The 25,476-nt window shown below is 45.5% G+C and overlaps 1 protein-coding gene across 1 annotated transcript in view; it reads right to left on the minus strand.

The window, feature by feature from the left end:
* Window positions 1-12,665: 12,665 nt before the first annotated feature.
* Eif2b3 (eukaryotic translation initiation factor 2B subunit gamma) overlaps window positions 12,666-25,476 on the minus strand; it is a 62,568-nt gene continuing 49,757 nt past the window's right edge. The window contains exons 11-12 of the mRNA XM_041652196.1: window positions 14,782-14,885; window positions 12,666-12,819 (exon numbers count right to left, since the gene is read on the minus strand). Coding sequence (XP_041508130.1) covers window positions 12,767-12,819; window positions 14,782-14,885 — 157 coding nt within the window. The 3' untranslated portion in view covers window positions 12,666-12,766. The remainder of the gene's footprint in view (window positions 12,820-14,781; window positions 14,886-25,476) is intronic.

Consider the following 25,476-nt stretch of genomic DNA (forward strand, 5'->3'; position numbering starts at 1 on the left):
AACTAGAATCAATCAGTCCAGACTTTGGGAAGATTTCCTTCACTCCCTTTTGCTCTGATGGATAATTGCTTTTTTCTTTGTGGTTCTTATCAACATTCAGTTTTTGTGTACTGTATTTCTTTTTTAAAGATTTATTTATTTATTATGTATACAACATTCTGCCTCGATGTATGCCCGCATGCCAGAGGAGGGCGCCAGATCTCAGTACAGATGGTTGTGAGCCACCATGTGGTTGCTGGGAATTGAACTCAGGACCTCTGGAAGAGCAGCCAGTGCTCTTAACCTCTGTACTGTATCTCTCCAGCCCCTGTACTGTATTTTTTAAAAGTTTGAAGATGTTTTTTGAGACAGGGTCTCAGGTAGCACAGGTTGGCCTTGAACTCCTGATCCTATTGCCTCCACCTCCCAAATTCAGGGATTATACAGACCTGTACTGCGCAGACTGTCCTATGTGTGGTGACATAACTTATGTATAGCAACTGAAAGTCTGTTTTCACAGCTAGAAAGTAAGCGGTGCTCAGGGGTATTGAGTATGTTCCTAAGAGCTGAAGAAACCAGGTGTAGCCCGTGGTGGTGGCAGCTCCTTTAATCCCAGCACTCGGGAGGCAGAGACAGGTGGATCTCTGTGAGTTTGAGCCTAGCCTGGTGTACAGGGCGAGTTCAAGGACAGGCTCCAAAAAGCTACACAGAGAAACCCTGTCTCGAGAAAGAAAGAAAGAAAGAAAGAAACCAGGTTTAGTAATGACAGGCAATGAGAACAGCTTGTCTGTTAAACTTTCCCATCTGATTGTGCTATTTCTGTTTGTTCCTGACTGATTAACTCTGATACGGCATAGAAGGGTAAAAATCAATATCTAATACAGAAACTTTGGGAAAGAAGCTGGCATGGTGGCACACGCCTTTAATCCCAGCACTCAGGAGGCAGAGACAGGTGATCCACCTCAACATGGTCTACACAGAGCGTTCTGGGACAGCCAGGGCTACCTAGAGAAACTCTGTCTCAGAAAACAAACAAAATAAAGTTTGGGAGAAAGAAAGACTGCAATAAATCCATTATTCTGATACTGCTAACACATCTGGCGAGCCTCTTGCTCAATTCTTTCAGACTTTTTAATCATTATATCATAAATATTTCATGTTACTACCCATCATTCAGAGTGTCCTTAGGACAGATTCCCAGAAATGACGTTGTTTGGGTCAAAAAGCATGAATATGTTTTTGGTCTTGCTACATACTGCCAAACTTTTTGAGAACTTGGGTGAATTAACATCAGCTCCAGGATTTAGTCTTAGGGACCAACAGCTGGGCTGAGGGGTGGGATCCTAAGGAGGCATCAGTGCATCTGTCTACAGCACTGATGCCCTGTGGCTGAGTGGCACCTGGACATGAAAGGAAGCTAGAGAGAGAGAGCTCAGCAGTTAAGATCACCTCCCAGCACCCACAGTTCACAACTGTCCGTAACTTGGGTGCCAGGATAACCTTCTGGCCTCTGAGGGCAACTTCATACACACAATAAACATACAGACACACAGGCACATACACATAAATAAAGAGAAATATTTTTAAAAGGCAGCCAGGTAGTGGTGGCACACATCTTTAATCCCAGCACTCAGGAGGCAGAGGCAGGTGAATCCCTGAGTTCAAGCCCAGCCTGGTCTATGAAGCAAGTTCCAGGACAGGCTCCAAAGCTACACAGAAACTCCGTTTCAAAAAATCAGGAAAAAAAAAAAAAGAAGAAGACAGGAAGCCTGTAATCACAGTACTTTCCCCCTGCCTTAAAAAGAAGCCTCTACTGAAGAAGTGTACCCCTAGCAAGACTCTGGAAATAGAAACAGCTCTGAAGTGGGCTTGATAGGACATTGATCTTGGGGCTATGAAGACAGGAACTGCCTGGAATAAGCACAGGTGGCATTATAATGCCAGGACAGATCTGACATTTCTTTGTTTTCTTACTTTTTTCTTTTTCCTTTTTTTTTTTTTCAAGACAGAGTTTCTCTGTAGCGTTGGAGCCTGTCCTGGAACTAGCTCTTGTAGACCAGGCTGGTCTTGAACTCACAGAGATCCACCTGCCTCTGTGTTGAAGTACGGAGCGGCGGGCTGTGTCCCGCCACCCAGCTAGCTTTACCCGAAATAATTACACGGAAACTGTATTCTTTTAAACACTGCCTGACCCATTAGTTTCAGTTTCTTATTGGCTAGCTTTTACATATTGATCTAACCCATTTCTATTAATCTGTGTAGCCCACGAGCTGGCTTACCAGGAATGATCTTAACCTGCGGCTGTCTGGAGTGGGAGAATCATGGCGACTCCCTGACTCAGCTTCTTTCTCCCAGCATTCCGTTCTGTTTACTCCGCCTACCTAAGGGTTGGCCTATCAAATGGGTCTAGGCAGTTTCTTTATTAATAAGAAATCACTCCCACATCATTTCCCCTTTTTCTGTTTAAACAAAAAAGAAAGGCTTTAACTTTAACATAGTAAAATTACATATAGCAAAACAGTTATCAAGCAAGAATTACAGTTACAATATTTATATCTATTTTATCTTTTATCATAACTAAGGAAAACTATAACTATCTATTCATTCTTCAACTCCATCAAAGACTCCAGAAGGATATAATACTACCTAAGTAAACAAGAAATAAGAAAACTCTAGAAATGACAGAGACATCTTGCTGCCTGGATAGTCACCCAAAGTTTTTTTGTATGGTTGGGGCATCCATCTTCAGCCTTCAGGCCCATAGTATCCAGCAGACATTTCCATGAAGCAGGAAATTTCAAAGACAGTTCAGTCACTATCTGCTGTGTCCTGCAGAATGTCTCGCAGACTCTTTCATGAGTCATGAACCCCAAAAGACCATCTCACCTTTAGGCAAGTTCAGCAGTCCTCTCTCTGCGGGTTCTCTGTGTCCATTTTATGCAACAGTCCAGGCAAGAGCAGTTTCTTGCCCAAATGGCTATCAAACTCCATAAGGATCCTCTTCGATGCCCATCTTCCTCTCGAAGTAGATTGGTGCCACCAGGAGCAGATATGTCTCATTGTCATGAAAAGTCCTAAGTTATTAAAACATTAAATGCCATATCCTGCAGTCTTTGAAAGATATGAAGAATGTCTCTCTAACTGAAATGTATCTCTATATATTTAGAAAATCTAACTAACATGACTACAAGCTTGACTATTATTGATGATTAACCATTAACCTATAGTTCTTAATTATACATTACATTTTTAAATGAACTACACAATCACAATACCTTAATCAAGATCAGAAATACATATACATATAACAAAATTGACTGTAAAATCCACACCAATGCAAATTACTCATACCTATATCATTTCCCCCTTTAAATGTAAAAGAACATTTACAAACAATATTTTGGGAACATGGGCGCAGTTTTTTCTCTCCAAACTGCTTCCTGCTGAATGGGGGCGCTGTTAATCAGATCATTTAGGGTGTAACCTGTGTGCCAGGTTTATCTCAGTTGCCAGTTGAGTGAAGTAATTTTTTGAGGGTGTTCACAGGAACTTTTCGGGAGGTCGTGGTCTATCATACCATATCGGGATAGATGCAATCCACAGGGTCTGGTCCTCTGTGAAAACAAAAGAAGACCCTCTCCAAAGCATCATATCCTTAGATCCAAATTTTGAAATCGTAATACCCTTATATCCATTCTGGTTTAGCTTGGCAGCCCATGTAATGAAATGTCTCTCTGTACTTAGCTCCTTCATAGTCAAAAATTTTAAAGAAAACACAATGTACATAATCCAGACTCTCTGTGAATTTTCCATTTTTACGTGGCTTATTTTTCTTTATTTAATCTCTTAACTATCTGTATTCTGTCTCTTTAAAGACTTTACCCTTTTTTTTAAGACATTTGCTTTATTCTCTATATTCTTATTCTTCTCTCTCTCAAGCCTATGTACATTCATCCAACTCTGTGATCCACTGAGGTCTGTTATGTCTGAATCTGTTTTATTGTGAATCTGTAATATTTTTACTATCCAGGAGCATTTCTTAAAATGTTAAGCACTTCTTAAAAACTTAAGTTGCACCATGTACAGGTAATAGGTACCACCTGTGTCCTGCCCAGTCTAAACCTTAACTGTGCTGTTATTATGGTAATTACGGTAGTTCCTGCCAACCAGCACAGTTTAGCAAGGAGCAGCAGCTCCTGCCTCAGATCCATTTGGTGCCCCTGAGCTGTGCACAGTTCCAGGCACACAGCAAGTCCTCATTGGAGCTGCACTCAGTAGTTTAATTTTGAGACTGAGCATGCAGCACAGAAACTCTTTTTATCCAAGTTACAACCAAATCTGACACGCAGAGCACTGCGCAGTCTGAAAACACGTCTCTTCCACCATGCTCTTCCGCCTGCCTAAGCCTGATTCTGCCATCTGCCCAGGTGCAGGTGGGGAGCGCTGAGAGCACTCTCCTTCCGATCCCGAGCGGGAACACAAACATCCAGTCCCATAAAATCCATTGAAATGCTTTAAAGCCAGAGTTTGCATTGGCGGCACAGTCCCAAGAAGCCGCACTTTAAAATGACGCAGCTTTTTTTTCTGCTGCTGTTGCCGAATCAGGAAATCTCTCTACAGCACGCCACCAACAAACAGCAAAAATCTGTGTTAAAGTCTCTCTCCCTTATTTTTAAGCCTTCTCAGGTTTTTAAGTGGATTTAGCCCCACGTTGGGCGCCATTCTGTTGAAGTACGGAGCGGCGGGCCACCCAGCTAGCTTTACCCGAAATAATTACACGGAAACTGTATTCTTTTAAACACTGCCTGACCCATTAGTTTCAGTTTCTTATTGGCTAGCTTTTACATATTGATCTAACCCATTTCTATTAATCTGTGTAGCCCACGAGCTGGCTTACCAGGAATGATCTTAACCTGCGGCTGTCTGGAGTGGGAGAATCATGGCGACTCCCTGACTCAGCTTCTTTCTCCCAGCATTCCGTTCTGTTTACTCCGCCTACCTAAGGGTTGGCCTATCAAATGGGTCTAGGCAGTTTCTTTATTAATAAGAAATCACTCCCACATCACCTCTGCCTCCCGAGTGCTGGTATTAAAGGCGTGTGCCACCACCGCCTGGCTAAGGTTGGTCTTGCATAGGGGGATTGCAGGTTTTTCTATGGATGCTTCTGAAAGAGCCTATCCACTGAGAAAACCTCCTGCTAATCAGTCCAAGCACAGTAGAAGAAATGGGTGTATCTTTTCTAGCCTTCCAACGCTAGGACTGTTGCTCTCTGGCCACTTACTTGAATCTCCAAAATGACCAAATGTGTGTTTGTATGTGGATATGTGCGCGTGAGTGCCCGAGAGACCAGAGTTCTGTCCTCCTAGAGTTGCAGTTATGTAAAACTTTAAGACAATTCTGAAGCCATTTCTGTCAATTCTGAATCCTCTCAGCCTCTGTGGCATAGCGCTTCCCCTCCTCCCCTGGGAACTAAGGACCTAACAGCTACACATGCACGTACTCAGTTCCCATATACATATGTTTTGATTCAGTACCCTGGGAAACAAGGTCAAAATGACCTCTTACCTCATCTGATCTGGCAACAGCTCTCCAGCCAATTATTGGTAATAGCCCTTTCGAATAAGCCAATCATAAGAACAACCCCCCTTGATTCTGTGGCCTTCTCCTTTAAAAGTAGCCTGTGCCAGCTATTCGAGATCTCTCGGCTTCCCGAATGCTGAGGGACCCTGTCATGATAGAATTAATAAAATCCTCATGCTTTTGCATCGACTGTGGTGTGTGAGATGGTCTCTGGGGGCGACTCCTCCTCCGTGTTTGGACGCTAGAGTCCAACAGTTCCAGGCAGCTAGATACCTGATGTGGGTGCTGAAGCTGAATTTGGTTTTCTGCAAGGGCAGTACGTGCTCTTAGCCATCTTTCCTGCCTCTAACATGGCTTTTTTTCCCCCCCGCAACCAAATGACTTCCTGAGTGGGGTGCCAGACACCAGGTAATCAGCAGGAATGAGATGAAGATGCCTGGCAGGGCGTGGTGGTGCACGCTTTGATCCCAGCACTTGGGAGGTAAAGGCAGGTGGATCTCTGTGAGTTCAAGACCAGCCTGGTCTACAAAAATAGTTCCAGGACAGTCAGAGCTGTTAACACAGAGAAACCCTGTCTTGAAAAAATTAGGAGAAGGAGAAGAAGAAGAGGAGGAGGAGGAACAGAAGGAGGAGGAGGAGGAGGAGGAGGAGGAGGAGGAGGAGGAGGAAGACAGGGTTCCCCTTTTGTAGCCCTGGCTGTCCTGGAACTTGCTCTGTAGACCAGGTTGGCCTGAATTCAGAGCAATCTCCCTGCCTCTGCCTCCCAAATGCTGGGATTAAAGGTGTGCACCACCACCACAGGCCTGCTTTTCTTTTTTTTAAAGAGGGGAGCCCAGAGATCTCAGAGGAAATTACTGACCTGGAATATTCAGGAGTACCCAGAAAGGAAGTAGATGGGAAAGGGAGGAGGGTAGCAATCTAAACATAATTCAAGGTCCAATATCTTTGTTATTGTTGTTGAGACAGGGTCTCTTTAGCCCTGGCTGTCATGGAACTCATTATGTAGACCAGGCTGGCCATAAAAGAGATCCATTTGCTTCTGTTTCTTGAATGCTGAGATTAAAGACTGGTCCAGCTTTTTTTCTTTTTAAATTTTTTCTTTTTTTAACTTTTGGTCCTCTGGTCCACCTCCTAAGTGTTGAGGTTACAAGTGTATGCCACTACATGTGGTTTATGCAGTACTGGGGATTGAACCTAGGACTTCCTATGTAACAGGTAAGTGCTCTATTACCTGATCTACAACTCTAGTCCCTAACATAGGATCATAGGATTAATGAGATGTTATTGAGAACAGTGCTTTAAGGTGGAGCACACATGCACACACACACACACACACATACACACGCACGCGCACACGCACACGCACGCGCATGCACTCACACAGTGTGGGAGAAAGTGAGGGCTGCGGTTTCAGGAGACGATCAATATGACTCAGGACAGTTCTGATCATGTATTTTTCCAGACTTCTCACTATAATGTTTGCTTGCTTCTGTTGTCTGGGCCAGGCAGAGGGAATGACCATGATGGGGAGGAAGAAGAGTGGCCTGTTAGCCTGCTGTGTGTGCATCTTCCCACTAGGCAGCTTCCAATGCTGTGCGCGCATCTTCCCACTAGGCAGCTTCACGTTCTCCATGTGGCTCAAGTCTATGACAGGCCATTCTGGCCTCCAAACAGTGCCCCTTTCTCTCAGGGTCAGCTCCATCTCAGAGCTTTCTAGACCTTCTATCTGGGTTTTCCCATAGACAGAGTTAACTATTTAGTGTTTTGTTTTTGTTTCTGCTGAGAAGGGGTCTTCCTATGGTACCCAAGCTGATCTGAATCTCCTAGGCTCAAGTGATCTTCCCATTCAGCTCTGAAGCTCTGGGACTACAGGCACCCAACACACACTCCACTACTTCGGAAGCAACCTGTAAAGGTCTGGCTTATGTACCTCCTTAAGAGTAGGGATGGCTACAGATAAACAGAAGGTAGTTCCTACAAATCTCAGCTTGGGAAGGAACTTGTAGGGTAGTGTTGCACTAAGCTTAGAGCCTTGTCAGCAGGCAGGAAAGAAGTGTGGAGACGTGTTCCTGCAGCAGCAGCCCTAAAGTTTTCTGGATGGCAAGCTTGCAGAGGTGCCTTTTCTTTTCTTTCTTTCTTTCTTTCTTTCTTTCTTTCTTTCTTTCTTTCTTTCTTTCTTTGATAGGGTCTGTGTAGCTCTGGCTGACCTGGAACTATGCACACCAGGCTGGCCTCGAACTCACAGAGATCTGCCTGCTTCTACCTCTCAAGTGCTGGGATTAAAGGCATGTGCCACCACTGCTTAGCAGATCTCTGTGAGACGACCAGCCTGGTGTACAAACCGAGTTCCAGAACAGCCAAGGCTATACAGAGAAACCCTGTCTCAAAAACAAACAAACAAAATAACAAAACACAAGACACACAAACCAAAGCCCTCAGTCCTTGGATGGAGATGGCTTGGTGCGTAAGAATGCTTGATGCTCTTTTAGAGGATTCAGAATGAGCACCGGTTTTTTTTTTTTTTTTTTTTTTTTTTTTTTTTTTTTTTTTTTTGGATTTTCGAGACAGGGTTTCTCTGTGGCTTTGGAGCCTATCCTGGAACTAGCTCTGTAGACCAGGCTGGTCTCGAACTCACAGAGATCCACCTGCCTCTGCCTCCCAAGTGCTGGGATTAAAGGCGTGCGCCACCACAGCCCGGCTATGAGCACCGTTTCTAACTCTAGGTCCGGGGGATCCTACATCCTCTCCTGGTTTCTGCAGGTCCATGCACAAACGTACACAGTCATAATAAATAAAAATAAATGTTTTTCTCCCCCCAGACAGGGTTTCTCTGTTCAGCCCTGGCTTTCCTGAAACACTATAGACCAGGCTATCCCCAGATTCAGAGATCCACCTGCCTCTGCCTTCAGAGTGCTGGGTAAAAGGTGTGCTTTTTTTTTTTTGGTTTTTTGAGACAGGGTTTCTCTGTGGTTTTGGAGCCTGTCCTGGAACTAGCTCTTGTAGACCAGGCTGGTCTCGAACTCACAGAGATCCGCCTGCCTCTGCCTCCCGAGTGCTGGGATTAAAGGCGTGCGCCACCACCGCCCGATAAAATCTTTTTTAAAAAAATATTTATTTATTATGTATACAATATTCTTTCTGCGTGTATACCTGAAGGCCAGAAGAGGGCACCAGACCTCATTACAGATGGTTGTGAGCCACCATGTGGTCGCTGGGAATTGAACTCAGGCAATGCTCTTGACCTCTGAGCCATCTCTCCAGCTCTAAAATCTTTTTAAGAAATAAAAACATGGCCGGGCGGTGGTGGCGCACGCCTTTAATCCCAGCACTCGGGAGGCAGAGGCAGGCGGATCTCTGTGAGTTCGAGACCAGCCTGGTCTACAAGAGCTAGTTCCAGGACAGGCTCCAAAACCACAGAGAAACCTTGTCTCAAAAAAAATTAAAAAAAAAAAAAAAGAAAAGAAATAAAAACATCATGAATCATGATAAAGAAAAAAGCCATGGTTTATTGATGTGAGTGGCTTGTTTTCATGTGGAGCTGGAAATGAACCTGATTAAAAGCTATAACCTATGGTTAAAAAAAAAGAAATATTTATTTTTTTTATGTGTGTGGGTTTTTTTCTGTGCATCACTTGCACATCTGGTACCCAAGACTTCAGATCTCCTGTAAACAGAGTTAGACGGCTATGAATCACCATGTAAATGCTTGGAATTGAACATGGGGTCTTTTGGAAGAACAGCTGGTGCTCTCAAACACTGAGCAAGCAAATGTTCAATCCAAAATAAAATCTTTTAAAAAAAAATTCACTCAGCCTAACTCTTATTTTCGCGATAGAGTCACGCAGGTCAGCAGCGAACTGGATAGAAACGAAACCTGTCACACAGTGTTCTTCCCTTCTGCCCAGGCAATATTGCCAGTACTAGACAGCACACCCTCATTACCATCATCAGCATTTTTATTGTTATTTTTATTGACTTTTTTTTATATATTTATTTATTTATTTATTATGCATACAATATTCTGTCTCTGTGTATGTCTGCTGGCCAGAAGAGGGCACCAGACCTCATTACAGATGGTTGTGAGCCACCATGTGGTTGCCGGGAATTGAACTCAGGACCTCTGGAAGAGCAGGCAATGCTCTTAACCACTGAGCCATCTCTCCAGCCCTTTATTGACTTTTTGAGACAGGGACTCACTATGTAGTCTGGCTGTCCTGGAACTCACTCTGTAGACCAGGCTGGCCTCGAACTCACAGAGATTTGTCTGCTCCTGCCTCCCGAGTGCTGGGATTAAATGAATGCACCATTATGTCTGGCCTCCCCCCCCCCCCCGCCCCCACCAGCCCATTCCAATGCCTTTCTCTATTTAATTAAAAAAATTTTTTTGAGACAGGGTTTCATGCAGGCCAGGCTGGCCTCAAATTCCCTTTATAGCTGAGGATAACCATGATCTTCCTGCGTGCTAGGATTACACGATTGTGCCACCATACCTGGCAAAAACCCTGCAGATTTAATTCTAGTTCCATAGGAACCACCTTTGACACATTCTCATAGCTCTTTCTCTCTCCTTCACTCCTATGGATTCTGCTAGGCCACTGGGCTCCTGCCCGATGAAGGCAAGCTTCCAGAAGCCCTATCCTAAGCACTGGGAGAAACGGAGAGCCAGAGCTCCCAAGCCTGGTTGGAGGTGGGGCTCCCCCAGGGGACGCATGCTCATCTCTCTCACGAGTTCAATGAGAGCAACATACGATCAGGCAAGATTACTCAAGTGAACTTGAGAGCCTGGAAAATTTTTGAAGCAATGTAGAAACCAGTATTTCAAACTATTCTTTATTATAATTACTGCCACCCACAGTGAGGACATCAAGAGAAACTTTTACTTTGATAATTCTAGGAGGTGAAATCTTACCCCGGGAGTCACTTTTATCTTCTTCTAACACCTGGCGGTTGTAAAAGCCGTGCAGGGAGGGGAGACAAGAGCACAGTGCTCTTATGTTTGGGAGCAGGGGTGCAAACTGGAAGGGGATGACTCCAGTGGGCTGTGAACAGAGAAAGCTCATTCTTCAGCTAACTGAAGCATGGGCACCTGTATAATTAAGACAAAGGGGCACAGCTGGAGAAGTCAAGACGACTTTTGAACCGTTCCTTGTGAGGCTGAGAGGGCATCCCCAAGGTGTGGGAGAGATGGAGAAGGCTTGGCTCAGAACGCCATTTTAGATCATAGCTGTGGTGTTCTAACAAATAAAGCTCAGCTGAAGGTCAGAGTTTGGAGCTGGCCACTAGTTCGCCATAGAGGCCAGGCAGTGGTGGCACACACCTTCATCCCAGCACTGGGGAGGCAGACGGATCTCTGTGAGTTCAATGCCACCATGGCTACGCAAGACCGATCCAGTATAAAGGAGAAACAGAGCCAGGCGGTGGTGGCTAGCACTTTAATCTCAGTACTGGAGAGTCACACGCCTTTAACCCTACACCAAGGAGGTAAAAACAGGAAGGGATATGGCTGGGCACAGAGAGGAGTATAAGATGGGACGAGACAGGATGTCAGGCCAGTCTCTCTGAGAATTCCTGGAAAATAGGTTCTTGCCCCCTTTGGTCTGAGGATTTGGTAGAGGTAAGAAGTCTGTCTAGTGGCTGGCTCCCTTACTTCTCTGACCTTTCAGCATTTACCCTGATATCTGACTCCAGGTTTTTAAGACCAATTAGAACTCGTGCGACAGTAGCTTTCGCTTCTGTGAAAACCCGTGGGAAGCCTGCTCACTAGCCGTGGCTTCCTTCAGCTTGTCTCTAAGGCAGCAGCAGTTCTCCACCTGTGGGTCTCAATCCCTTGGGATGGGGTGGGCCAAACGACCGTTCCATGGGCGTCTACTGTCAGATACTTAACACTACAATTCATAAAAGTAGCAATAAAATAATTTTTTGGAGACAGGGTTTCTCTGTGTAGCTTTGGAGCCTGTCTTAGAATTTGCTCTGTAGACCAGGCTAGCCTCGAAATCAGAGATCTGCCTGCCTCTGCTTCCCAAGTACTGGAATTAAAGGCGTGCACCACCATTGCCCAACACAATGAAGTAATTTTATGGTGGTGGGGGGGGTGACCACACATAAGGAACTGTATTAAAGGGTTGCAGTTAGGAAGGTTGAGAACCTCTGCCCTAAGGGTTAAGAACTGAGCTGGAGAAAAGGGGTGGAGACTCAGGGTGAATGCTGGGTGAGGGGCAGCGGGGTGCAGGTACTAGATATCTGTATGGAGCCTCTGGAGCAAAAAACAATTCTTGGGCTACCATTCAGAGGTGGTACTGCCAGGTACTGGGTGTAATGCCTAGAAAGCCTGATGAGGGCCAGAGCTTTTAGAATGAAGATACTTTTTAAAAAACTATTTATTGGGCCAGGCGGTGCTGGTGCAAACCCTTAATCCCAGCGCTCAGGAGGCAGAGGCAGGTGGAGGTCAAGCAGGGGCAAGTGCTTTGAGGTCAAGGTCAGCCTGGTCTACAGAGAGTTCTAAGACAGCCAGGGCTATAGAGAAAAACACTGTCTCAGAAAACAAACAAAAAACTATTCATTATTATTTGTATGTGTGTTTGTACCTTTATGTGGGTTCCAGGGATGGAATTCAGGTTACCAGGCTTGAGAACCGTGGGCCACTGCTGGCTAACCCTCTTGCTATCCTTATTTCAGTTCTTTGTTGAGAGAGGATCTTATGTAGGCTGGTCTAAGCTGGCCTCAAAATCACCCGAGGATGACTTAACTTTGATCCTCCTGCCTGCACCTTGAGCGCTAGGTTACAGATACGTGTTCACAGGCTGGGCCTCAGACGGAAGATACTTCACAGACTAGGCTTGGTTGGCTTCAGAGGACCCACTGGACAGCTGCTTCCTGTCTGTGAACTTGGCATACAAGACCTAGACCACGGTATCTACTCGCTAGACTTACGCCACAATCCACAAACTCACACTGTTATTCTATACCTGGAGCCCATATGCCAGGAACCTGGACTGTTCACCCTGCCTTTGGAAGTCTTTCTATTTTGTTTCTAGTGCAGGCCTTGCACCCAGGGCCTTGTGCATGTGAGGCAAGTGCTTTACCACTGAGCTACACCGACAGCCTGGAAATTCTTCTTTATTGAAAAATAAATACAGAGTCAAACAGGTAGGTCAGCCAACATCTGTAGTTTGGGGGCCAAAAGGAAGGGGTCAGGCTTGTTCAGGACTCAGATCTCCATGAGCTGGTCATTTCCCACAATCACCTCGTTCATTCGTTTAGCTAAGGAAACAAAGAGAAAAGGTTTTCATTGAGCTGGCAGCAAAGATACTATTTCAGCTGGGCGGTGGTGGCGCAGCCTTTAATCCCAGTAATCGGGAGGCAGAAGCAGGCGAATCTCTGTGAGCCTGAGGCCAACCTGGTCTAAAGAGAGAGAGAATTCCAGGACAGGCTCCAAAGCTTGCCTTCTGAACTAGACTGCTAGCCAACAAATGTGGGGATCTTCCTATCTCTGCCCCCTCAGTACTGGGATTAGCGATGACTGTCACTATTCTCAGCTTTTATATGAGTGCTGGGGACTTGAAATCAGGTCCTGACACTTGCACAGAGAGCACTGTATTCACTGAGCCATCTCTGTAGCCCCTCTAAGTAACACGCTTCATGTACTATAATGATAGTTAGGAATTTACTGTTTTATTTTGAGACAGGGTCTGATCTAGAATACATCAGCAGAGGAAAATGGCTTGCATTCCTAATCTCCCTAGGTTTGCTTTCCAAGTGTGTGTTACCATGTCTGGCTAGAATTCATTCATTAAATTAAACTAATTTCAGAGCCTGGTAACCACAAAATCCAGAAGAGGCACCAATCAGATCTCCTGGAACTAAAGTTATACAGGCAGTTGTGAGCTGCCACATGGGTGTTTGGAACTGAATCTAGGTCCTCTGCAAAATGGCAAGTGTTGTCAGACAGTGGTACTGCAGGACTTTACTCCAAGCAGGCAGATCTCTGAGTTCAAGGCCAGCCTGGACTACAGAGCTAGTTCCAGGACAACCAGAGTTACACAGAGAAACCCTGTCTCAAAGGACAAGAGGAAGAAAAAAAAAAAGTGTTAAACTATAAGGCCATCTCTCTAGTTTCTACTTTATTTTATTTTTGGAAACAGGATTTCACTATGTAGCCCTGGGTAGCTTAGCATTCACTATTTGGATCAGGCTGGCCTCAAACTCACAGAGATCTGCCTGTTCCTGCTGCCCAAGTGATGGAAGTAAAGGCATGCGTCACCACATCCAAATACTTAAAAAAATAGATATTTTTTTTTTTCAAACAGGCTATTTGCAATTGCTCTTGGCTGCTCACCAGAACTTGATGGTAAGACCCTGCGGCTGAAAGCCCTGCACATTTTGGTCACAGGACACGGAAAAGTCACACTGTCACTGACCAGGACCCTTTCTCCCTGATGCCTAGCTTCCATAGTGCTAGAAGGTGCTATGTGGGCTGCTAGGAGAAGAGTCATCCACAGCCTTACTTAGCTGTGAGTCTTGTGAACTACAGATACGCACACGGGTGCAGTAGTGGCACAGACGCTATGATTCCCACCAGTCGGTCTTTCTCCAAGCTGTGCAGCACAGTAAACTAGCAGCACAGCTTGGAGCCCCATTTCTAAGCAGCTGAGAGAGGCTCTAGAGGGTATGCCCTGCTAACCCTTTGCCAGGCCACAAATCTAGGGGACTGCCTTCCTTAAAAACTGGGCCAGGTTTCCTCCCTCGGAGTGCCTCCTACTCTTGGCAGTTCTTTCTTACTTTTTCATAATAAATTTGTTTGCTCTGCTTAAAACAAACAATGCACACACAAAACAAGTCAGATGAGTGCTCGTGGTCTTTAGGAGGCCAGAGCACATTCCAGAGCCTATGCTGCATTACTGGCTACCTCTGTCATGTCCAAAAGCAAATAGAAAGTATTGCTGTGAATTTGGACATTGTTATAGTTTCAATTTTTGATAGTACAGTATAGTTGCACATATATATGAGTAAACTTATTTATAAGCTATATTCCTAGAAATAGGCCTAAATTAAACTTGTAAAAACTCGATAATGCTATCAGCTACTCTCCAAAGATCACTATAAGTTTGTTTTCCCCTGCAGTATAACCACGAGCCTGTTTCTGACATCTTGCCCACTAAGCATTCTCTGTGCTAAGGTGCCAGATAGCAGCTTCCATGACTCTTAACTCGGGGTGTTGTTTACCTTTGGCTTCAATCCTCTGACCACTTCCAATCAAACAGTCCTTGATGTCTGCGCCCTTCTCAATCACCGCATTGTTGCAGATGACGCTGCCATGGATGCTGCTTCTGTAACACAGGAGCCAACACAGCAGTCACGTTAGGGTGCCCAGGGCTTCACCAGCAAACCACTGCCTGGAAGCTCAGGCTTCTCTCTGGGCTGACAACTGCTGAGTCCTGTGGGTGGCTACACGTCTCTTATTATTGGATGGCAGAAAGGTGTTAGAGAATTTCAGAGTGGGACTACATTCATAATTATTTTTCAAGTCCTTACTTGACTTCTCCCCATCGTCTTCCTTTTCTTTTTTTTGCAGTGGAGACTGGATCTAGGCCTTTGTGCATGTTAGACAAGCTCTTTACCACTGAACTATTGGCCCTCCCCCCTTTTGAGACAGGGTCTCGCACAGTCCAGGCTGGCCTTGAACTCACTATGTAGCCAAGAATGATACGGAACTCTTGATCCTCCTGTCTCTACCTACCAAGTGCTAAGATTATGGGTATATGTAAACACTGCAGCAACCAAGTTCATTTTACTTCCTAAAGTTTATTACATTATTTATTTGGTGTGTAGGTAGATGAAATGGGGGGTTACACATGTCACAGTGTAGCGGTCAGAGGCCAGCTTTAGAGACTGGTTCTCTCTTTCTACATTGTGGGTTCTGGGTATCAAACTCTGGTCAGGTCTGGTGGAATGTGCCTTGGATCACTAGCCATCTTGCTGTTCCAAGTTCTTCTCATTTTGAGACAAGGTCTTGCTATGCATTCCAGGCTGGCCCCAGACATCCAAATACTAGATCATAGGTATATGCTGTCATACCTAGCTTGATTTTATATATACATACACACACATATATCCATGTACACACACACACACACACACACACACACACACACACACACATTTGAGACAGGGTCTCATTATGTAGCTCTGGCTGTCCTGGAACTCACTATGTAGACCAGGCTGGCTTCAAACTCACAGAGATCCACCTGCCTCTGCCTACCAAGTGCTTGGATTAAAGGCGTGTGCTACTATGCCAGGCTCCTAGCTTGACTTTAGGTACCCAGGATCTTGATCAAATTCTCCTTGGTGGAAGGGTGGAATCTGAGGCTGGTCTGTAGGCTTGCCCACTAAGTCTTCTTACCTAGGATCATACGACAAATGTCATTGGGGCCCAGAAATAAAGAATCTTTCTGGTTGGGCATAATGGAACATACCTAATGCCAGAACTGCATTAGTAATGAGTGCTGGGTTAAAGGCATGCAACACCATTCCCCTGCTCCACTCTTATTTTTTTTAAATTTTCTTTGGGAGGGGGTATGTGGAGGTCAGAAGACAACTTGAGGGAGCCAGTGTCAGTTCTTTTTCCACTACGCAGGTCAGCAGGCTTGATGACAGAAGCTCTTAACCTACTGAGCTGTCTTGGTGGCTTTCTCTGTCTATCTGTCTGTCTGTCTGTCTGTCTGCCTGCCTGTCTGTCTGTCTATATCTATCGTGTGTGTGTTGGCAGTGCTAGAAATTGAACTCAGGGCCTCATACATGGTAGATAAACACTCTGCCACTGAAACACATTCCCTATCACAAAAATGGGTATTTCAAAAGCCAGTTCACGGCAAGCCAAGGATAGTGGCTTGGGCCTGTTATCCCAACTACTCAGGAGGCTAAACCAGGACAAGTCCAGGGCCTTCTTCAGCCATAGAGTGAGATAAAGCCCTGTCTGGACAGCTAAGACTCTATCAGAATAAAAAGGGGGAGTTTGGGCAGCATGACCTGTAGAGCACTTGCTTAGCTTGTGGAAATCCCTGGGCTCAGTCCCGCTGCCACCCTCCCTGCACGCCAAACAAACAAAAAGCTCTGCTCCAGAAAGACTGCTTTGTTCCACACCACTAGAAGGCTGCTGGAGGCCCAAACACATGCTCAGACGCAGCACTGGCTCCTGCTGTTGATTTGAATTTAGAAACTGACTCTGTCTCCTGAAGACTGTGAGGTGGGGGAAGTCTTTAAAATAAAACCTGCTATCATCAAGAGTATGTGCATGGTACGCACTGTGCCAGCCGAGCGTTGAGAGCTGGCTCTTTTACTGTGGGCTCCAGGGACTGAGCTCGGCTCTCAGGCTTGCCCAGCAACACTTCCTACCTGCTGAGCCAGCTCACCAGCCGGAAAAGGCCTTAAATTTTTTTAATTGGGAAATTTAACTTAAAAATTTAAAATTTAATATATAGCCCTGGCTGTCCTGGAACTTGCTATGTAGATCAGGCAGACCACACACTCAAGAGATCCACCAAGTGCGGGTATTACAGGTATGCCCCACGCCTGATGGCAAACCATCACCAACATTCTCTACACATTTATGCCAGGTACTACGTTAAACACATTACAGCAATGAGTTTTTACGAATCACCTGGGCAGGGCCAGTGAAATGGTTCAGTGGGTAAAGGCACCTGCTGTGCAAACCTGGAGAACTAAGTTCAAGTCTCAGAACCCTTTTAAGGGTGAAAGAGCTGCTTCCAGAAAGTTGTCCTCTGACCTCTGTACGCCATGATATATGCCCCCACCCCAACCCCATCTCCACTATTCACACAGCACACACAATAATAAAAAAGTTATTTTGCCAGGCGGTGGTGGCGCATGCCTTTAATCCCAGCACCCTGGAGATAGAGACAGGCAGATCTCTGTGAGTTTGAGGCCAGCCTGGTCTACAGAGCAAGTTCCAGGACATCCAGGGTTGTTACACATAGAAATCCTGACTTCAAAGACAAAACAAAACAAAATTATGGGCGACACGAAGAAACGAGAACATCTTTTGTCTTGGCCTCCATCAATGTTTTTGGTAGGTCCAGGATGAGAAAATTATGTATTTAGTTAGAGAAAACATTTCTAGGTGATTCTCTGACTATCAATTTTATCTGATATAAAAATGGCACCCAAATTTTACAGATGAAATAAGATTTAGAGAATTAAACCATTTATTCCAAACCATGTAACTGTTAAACAGCATATTCAAATCCAGTTCTGCCTGATACTAGAACCCATATTTTTCTTTTCTTTTTTTAATGAGATGTTTCTCTTTGTAACAGCTGTCCTCAAATTTACAGAGATCATACTGCCTCTACTTCCCGAGTGCTGGGATTAAAGGTGTGTACCACCACTGCCTGGAGGTATCAAGATGATTTAAACTGCCCTATGCAAGGGTGAACTTTCAAAGGGAACGGCCCACACCATGAAGAAGTGCTGATGCCACAGGCAGGATGTTGGGCAGGATTCTCTACACAACAGCCGGTCCTTGGTACAGCTCAGAAGTCTAGGGATGCAGCTCATTCATAGAAGGTGTTAGAATTTTGACCTGGAGCCAGAATTCAGAACAGTCTACAGTCACCTGAGCAAGAATGAGCACCCAAAGCACAAGGTTCTCTCTTAGCACATAGAGAGCTTTACTGTTTCAGATGGCCGACCAGAGGCAGACAGGAAACGGGCTATCTGTGCTATCTCCATTCTTAGGGAAGGTTAACGCCTATTCTAGGCTGAAGCATCTCTGTGGGTGGTATGAATGGGACAAGTATTAGTGTGCTTTTTGGCAGTCTTGGGGTACATTCAGTGGGTGTTCCACGAGGCACAATCCAGAACTTTGCAACTTGTCCAAATTGCGAAGCATTAGAGTCAGCAGTTACGGTAGCTCCATATCCTCCAGGAAATCCCCTACAGAGGGTCACAAGGAAGGTGCAGACTGCCTTATATACATGGGTCCAGAGGCAGAGCAAGGCCCACTTAGCCAAAGCAAAGCCCAGTGTCTGAAGTAGTAGCAATGTTTGTTTCCTATTAGTGGTTAAGATCTTAAAGTGTGCTCTGGAGCTAGGCTAGAGGTGGGCAGACAGTCAGCAGGACACATGAAGCTGTGAACGAGGATTCCTGGAAAAAGCTGTGGGGTTGACTGGTTGGAAGCTCAGTGATGTCGAGAGGCTGGAATGTTGCAGGTCTGGAGCCTAATTACAAGTTATTTTGGGCTGTCTTTAGTTCTTGCCCACCGCTGTGTTGAACCTATTGTCCGGTGACTAACAGATAAAACTTGTGAAACGCATTAACTCAATAAACCTGAGATTCCAGCAAAGGGCTAAGGAGGCTGTTTGGTAGCATCTAATGCCAGTGCAGAGTTCTCCTGGTCTTGTTGTAACCCACCTACCTCATGTAGCCACTAATGTGGGAAGGTGTTTGATTTATGCCTTTCTTTGTTCTGTTACTTTATTTATTTATTTATTAATTATTTTTTTGGTTTTTTGAGACAGGGTTTCTCTGTGGCTTTGGAGCCTGTCCTGGCACTAGCTCTTGTAGACCAGGCTGGCCTCGAACTCACAGAGATCTGCCTGCCTCTGCCTCCCAGTGCTGGGATTAGAGGCGTGCGCCACCATCGCCGGGCTCTTTGTTCTGTTACTATAGAAAGTTTACAGGATTGCAACCTCATTGGAACGTGTTTATTGGGGAGACCTAAATCTATGTTCTAGGGCCATGGCCACTCATATTTGGCTCCAAAATAAGCCACATCTTTGTTCCTTTGAGTGAGAGCTGTTTCTTTCGTTGACAAAGCCATAATTAAAGACTACTAACTGGCTACACTGGAATCTGGGCGTGGGTGGGAACCATCACCGGAAGGAAGTGGCTGGAACGGAGGTCAGATTTCCAAAACAACCCACGGCTGCTCTCCGTTTGTTTAGCAGTCTAGCCGGGTCTGCAGGAGCCTCCTCACTGATCATCTTACCTAGTTTAAATGGAGCTTCTGAGATGCACTAGTTACTGTGTAGAGACTAGACACAACCGGGAAAAGGAGGCTGGCTGATGGCTCTGCTCACCGAGGCTCTCTGCTCAGTGGCTCCCTGAAGACTCGAGGTGAACTCTGGGTACGAAGCTTTTTTCTGACCATTTGTTTCAGCAGCTCTTCACTTTCATTGCAGATACCACAAACTGCCTTTAATCCCAGTACGGGGGCACAGGCAAACAGATCTTTGCAAGTTCAAGGCCAGCTAGGACTACAAAGTGAAACCCTGTCTCAAAACAAAAATAAAGCCTAAAACAAAAACCCACCAAAAAACCAAGACTTCAGACCCACCAAAGGCAGAGTGTGATCCACTGCAGAGTGTGAGCCATGGGCCCATCCTCAGAGCACAATATACACACTACATATTTTATGTACTTTGGTGTATTTAAATATCTAGTGAACTCTTTTCCTCTCTCCCTCTTCCTCCCCACCCCCTCTTTTCCTGGCTTCAAACTCACAGAGATCCACCTGCTTCTGCTTCCCAAGAGCTGGAACTGAAGCTGTGCTCCACTTCACCTGGCTGTTTCTTATTTTTTCTGACAGTCCAGGCTGGCCTTACACTTGAGGCAGTCCTCTTGCCTCTGCCTCACGAATGCTGGGATTATAGACATGAACTAGCACAGTCAGCCCATGGATGTTACACACAAGCTCTACCATGAACTACACCTCCAGCCCAACGATCAGGAATTTCCCTAGAAGTATATGTATTTATCTGCTCATGATGGAGGGGATGGAGAGGTAGGACTATATCAACCTCTCTTAAGTGGCCAATTCTCAGCCAGACTGTGTTTCCTGCCTGCGCACCGAAAAGGTAATTTCTCATAACCCCAGAAGAGAACTGGGCCCAGCACCAGAGCTGGTTTCTGCATCTAGTGCTGGTTCTCAACCTGGCCCTAGGGTCTGTGCTGCGCTAATTCTCTCCAGGGTTCTCTAAGAAGCCACTCGGTGATGGCTGAGACTAATGGAGACTTGGTCCTTCATTCTTGGTGGGCTCACATTTGAAACCAACATGAAGGCCCGGGAAAGTACTATGCTGCTTTGGCAGGTGTGCCACCCTGTACCTACTGCGTCACACTACATAAGGAAGAAGTTCTGGTGACACAGGGTGCCTCTTAGTTCTCCATCCTTTCCTGGTTTTAAGTCTTTCTTCAGTGTGGGGATCTAGGGTGTGTGTGTGTGTGTGTGTGTATTAGGAGACCCAGGTCTCATGTAGCACAGGTTGGCCTCCAATTTGCTATGTAGTCAAGGGTAACTGTATCTTGAGGTCCCAAGTGCAGGGATTACTGGTGTGTGCCACTATGCCTGGCCAGAACTGGAGAATAATGAGATAGCAAAAATGCTTGCCTAACATGAACAGAGCTCTGAATTCAACTTACAGTACCAACATACACAGACTTCCTTTAGTTCATATCAGGAAGGAAAAGAACACATACACACACTCTTGTGTGTATACATCCGCGAATGTGTGAAAGAGTGTATGGGTGAGCATGCACTTTTGGAGACTAGTGGCTGACTTCAGGCATCTTCTGCAGTTACTCCCTACCTTATTATTCTACATTTATCTAGTTCGTGTGTACCGTGGTGGGTGTATAGGACAGAGGAGCTGGTTCTCTGCTTTTACCACGCCAGTTAGAGGGATCAAATTCAGGTTGCCAGGCTTGGTAGCAAGCTATCTTACCAGCCGTTCATCCATTTTTTTGAGATAGGATCTCTATTTGAACCTGGAACCTACCAACTTTGCTAAACTAGGCAGTCAGCAAGTCCCAGGGATCCTTCCTGTTTCCATCTCCCCAGACTAGAATTTTAGCTACGTACCGCCATGATCAGCTTTCTAAAAGGTGTGCTGGGTGCACACCTTTAATCGCAGCACTGGGGAGGCAGAGACAAGCGGATCTCTGTGAATTTGAGGCCAGCCTGGTTTACAGAGCGAGTTCCAGGGGCAGGCTCCAAAGCTACAGAGAAACTCTGCCCTGAAACCTCCTCTCCCCCCAAGACAGGGGAAAAAAGTATCTTGTTTTTATTTATGTGTGTATGTGCCCCACAAGTGAGAAGGTAGCTGAGGAGCCAGAAGAGGGTGTTATATTCCCTGCAGTTGGAGTTACAGGTGGATGTGAGCTACCTGACATGGATGCTGGACATGGGGGCAGGGGATGGCAGGTGGCACAATGTTTTGGATTTGACCCCCGGTGTCATATAAATCAGGTATGAGGGCACATACCTGTAATCTCATACAAAAGGAAAAAAGAAAGTGAGTATTTTCTTTTTTTTCTTTTGGAGACAGAAATTCATGGATCTCAGATAGGCCTTAAACACTTTTTCCTGGCTATTTAGGGTTGTTTTTTCCTGGAGACAGTGTCTCATTACATACTGTCTTGGAACTCACTATACAGAGCGAGTTCAAGGACAGCCAAGCTACAGAGAAACACTGTCCTGGAAAAAAAAAAAAAGGAAAAGAGAAGACAGGGGCAGGTGGGATGCCTCAGAGGTTAGGAGCTCACACTACTATTGTAGAGCTCCTACACCAAACACCAAAACTGGATCGTTCAAAACCACCTGGAACTCCAGTCCTGGGGATCAGATGCTCACTACTGGACTTTTGCTATAGACATCAAACAACAAACCAGCTCAGGGATGGCTCAGCAACTAAGTGCATATGCTGCTCCTTCAGAGGACGGCAGTTTGACTCCCAGGACCCACACCAGGTGCTCACAGCAGTCTGTAACTTTAGCTTCAGGGGATATGACTCCTTGGGTACCTATATTCAAATGTACACACACACAAACACACACCTAAACGAAACAAGAACTGGGTCAGGATGGTACATGTCCACAATGCTAAAATTTGTGAGGTAGAAGTAGAATGATTAGGAATTCAAAGGCATCTTCCCTACACACTAAATTCAAGGTCAGTCTGGGCTATCTCAGACGAGGCTCCAGAACAAAAAGGATACTGCCCTGTGGAGAACTCTTAGCCTAGCAAGTGTAAGGCCCTAGGTTCAATCCCTATTGCCACAACAAAAGTAGGTGGAATGGGAGTAAAGAAGAGAGAAACAAGGATTCAGTGTGTGGCCAGTCAGCTGGAGCTGTGCTCAAGGTAATGATTAGAATGAGAAACAGGAACAGCTTGTTTGGCCTTGAGGGCTAACTTGGTTAAGCATCGACAGCAGGGAAAACCCAGGTAAAACCTGATTTCCAGCTTGCTTAAGCTGAAGATGGGATTGGAGACTGCTTTGATGTCATCCACTTTATATTAAGAGACAATTCAGATGTAGTTGAGGAGGATAAAGAGACAGACAACAAATGAAAGCCTTGACTATTATAGGCTTTTTTTTGAGATTTATTTATATTTTATATAAAGCTGTATCTGCATCACACCAGTATGCCAAAAGAGGGCACCAGATCTTATTACAGATGGTTGTGAGCTACCATGTGGTTGCTGGGAATTGAACTCAGGACCTCTAGAGCCAGAGCTCTTAACCAGTGAGCTCTCTCTGGCTGGCCCTGACAATTAAGTTTTGACTAGACTTTTAAAATTATTACATTTTTATTTATTTGTTTGTTGTGTGTGAGTGTGCCATTATCCAGTCCCCTCTACCTTTTTCCTCTCCAATGGATTTGGGTCTACATTTATGTGTATGAGTGTGGGCATGTGTGTGTAGAGGTCAGAGGACAGCATGGATTCAGGCTAGCTGGCGTGTGAGACTCTGAGGATTTATTCCTGCGTCTGCTCTGAATCCTGCTGAAGGAGCACTGGGTTACAGATAGGCATGGGCGAGCGTGTCCTATTCACACGGGCTCTAGGATCTGAACTCAGCTTCCGCAGCTTCCGCAGCAGCGTTTCACCCTGTGCATCTGCCTGGCCTTCACCAGACGTTTGATTCCTGACTGTCAGCCGTCACAGAAAGTGGCAGAAAACGGAAGATAAGCAGGAATTTTCTGAGAACAGTCTTACCTATCAACACCTCCCCAAGGTGTAGATACTGGCATCTCCCAAGCCCTGAGGACCTTGGGCAGGGAGCTAACCCACTGTCTACAAGATCGACACGTCTGAATTTTAATTGCCCTTTTCAAGTTTATCATGGGTAAACTAAGTGACCCCAAAATAATGGGGAAATCTTCATATGGGTCGAAAGATATCGGATCTTATCATCAGATGCTAATTTGTAGGACTGCGTGATCTCTCACCACCTTTAGCTTAGACTGGCTCTGAACTTAATGATTCTCCTGCCTCAGCCTTCAAAGTGCTGAGATTATAGGCATGTGCCATCTTATTCCTATTATTATTATTACTATTTTAGGTTTTTCAAGACAGGGTTTCTCTGTAGCTTTGGAGCCTATCCTGGACCTAGCTCTTGTAGACCAGGCTGGCTTTGAACTCACAGAGATCCGTCTGCCTCTGCCTCACAAGTGCTGGGATTAAAGGTGTGCGCCACCACCGCCCAGCTATTACTATTATTATTATTATTATGCAGACAGACTCTTACTTTGTAACCTTGGCTGGCCTGGAACTTGCTATGTAGAACTGGCTGGCCTCAAACTCAGAGATCCACCTGCCTTACTGTCTTGTGGGTGCTAGATTCAAACTGGGGCCCCCTGGAAGAGTAACCAGTGCCTTAACTGCCAAGTGATCTTTCCAGCTGCTCCCTGTCCCCTTTAACTTAGATTCTGGGGATCAAACTTAGATCCTCCTGCTCTGAGGGCAAGCTCTTTACTAAGGTCCACTCCCAGTCCAGTCAGTCACTCTGAACTGTAAAATGAACTGTTTTCTCCGGGGGTTTGTTAGGAGTTGGGTGTGGCGGTACAGGACTTTTGGGGCAATTGAAGGAAAGCTGAACCTAGGATTCAGGGCCAGCTGGCCCCATTTCAAGATAAACAGTCAACGAGCTCCCACCCCACATATTCAGCCCAATGAAGTGTTTGCACACCTCCCCCCCTCATTCTTTGCAAACAGTGTAGTCCAGGCTGGCTTCTGACTATGGATCCTCCTTTCTCTGCCTTTCCAATGCTGAGAATCTGCTACCATGATGAGTCAGCTCAGTGATTTTGCTTTTGCAGCCTGTGAAGGAGCCACATGCCTTCAATCCCACGACTTGGGAGACAGAGGCAGGAGGATCGCTGTGAATTCAAGGTCAGCCTGGTCTATAGAGTGAGTTCCAGGACAACCAGATCTAAGTAGAGAGACCCTGTCTCATAAAAGAAAAGAAAGCAAAAGAGACAACCTCTCAGGGTGGGATGGTGCATGCCTTTAATCCCAGGACTTGGGAGGCAGACACAGGTGAATCTCTGGTTTTCAGAGTGAGTTCCAAGACAGTCAGGACAACCAGGGCTACACAGAGAAACCCTGTCTTAAAAAAACAAAAACAAAAACAAGCAAACAAAAAAAAAACAAAACCAAGGCACATAAGGGACAGTCTCATTGTGTATCCCTGGCTGGCCTACTCATCACAATACAAGGCTGGTTCACAGAGATCCACCTGCTTCTGCCTCTTCTGGGATCAAAGGTATGTGCCACCATGCCCACCTAGCAAAGCATATTGTTTTTTCTTTAAAAAAACAGTGTTTCTCTGTGTAGTCTTGGCTGTCCTGAAACTCACTTTGGCCTCAAGCTCAGAGATCCGCTTGCCTCTCCCTCCTGAGTGCTGGGGTTCCAACTTGTCAAACATAACCCAGGCTAGCCTCAAATTTTAAATCCTCTTCCCTCTGGCTTCTGAAGTTCTGGGATTATAGGAGTGTGTTGGTGAGGAACCATGCTTTGTTTAAGTAAAGTTTCAGCAAAAGGCTTATCGTTGTATTTTTATCTCATGTATTTGAGGCTAGCCTTAAGTTGCTATGTAGCTGAAGATGATTTTGAATTCT

This window comes from Microtus oregoni, unplaced genomic scaffold (genome assembly GCF_018167655.1).
Source record: "Microtus oregoni isolate MIOR12 unplaced genomic scaffold, Mior012 000005F_ref0000423, whole genome shotgun sequence".
Taxonomy (NCBI): Eukaryota; Metazoa; Chordata; class Mammalia; order Rodentia; family Cricetidae; genus Microtus; species Microtus oregoni.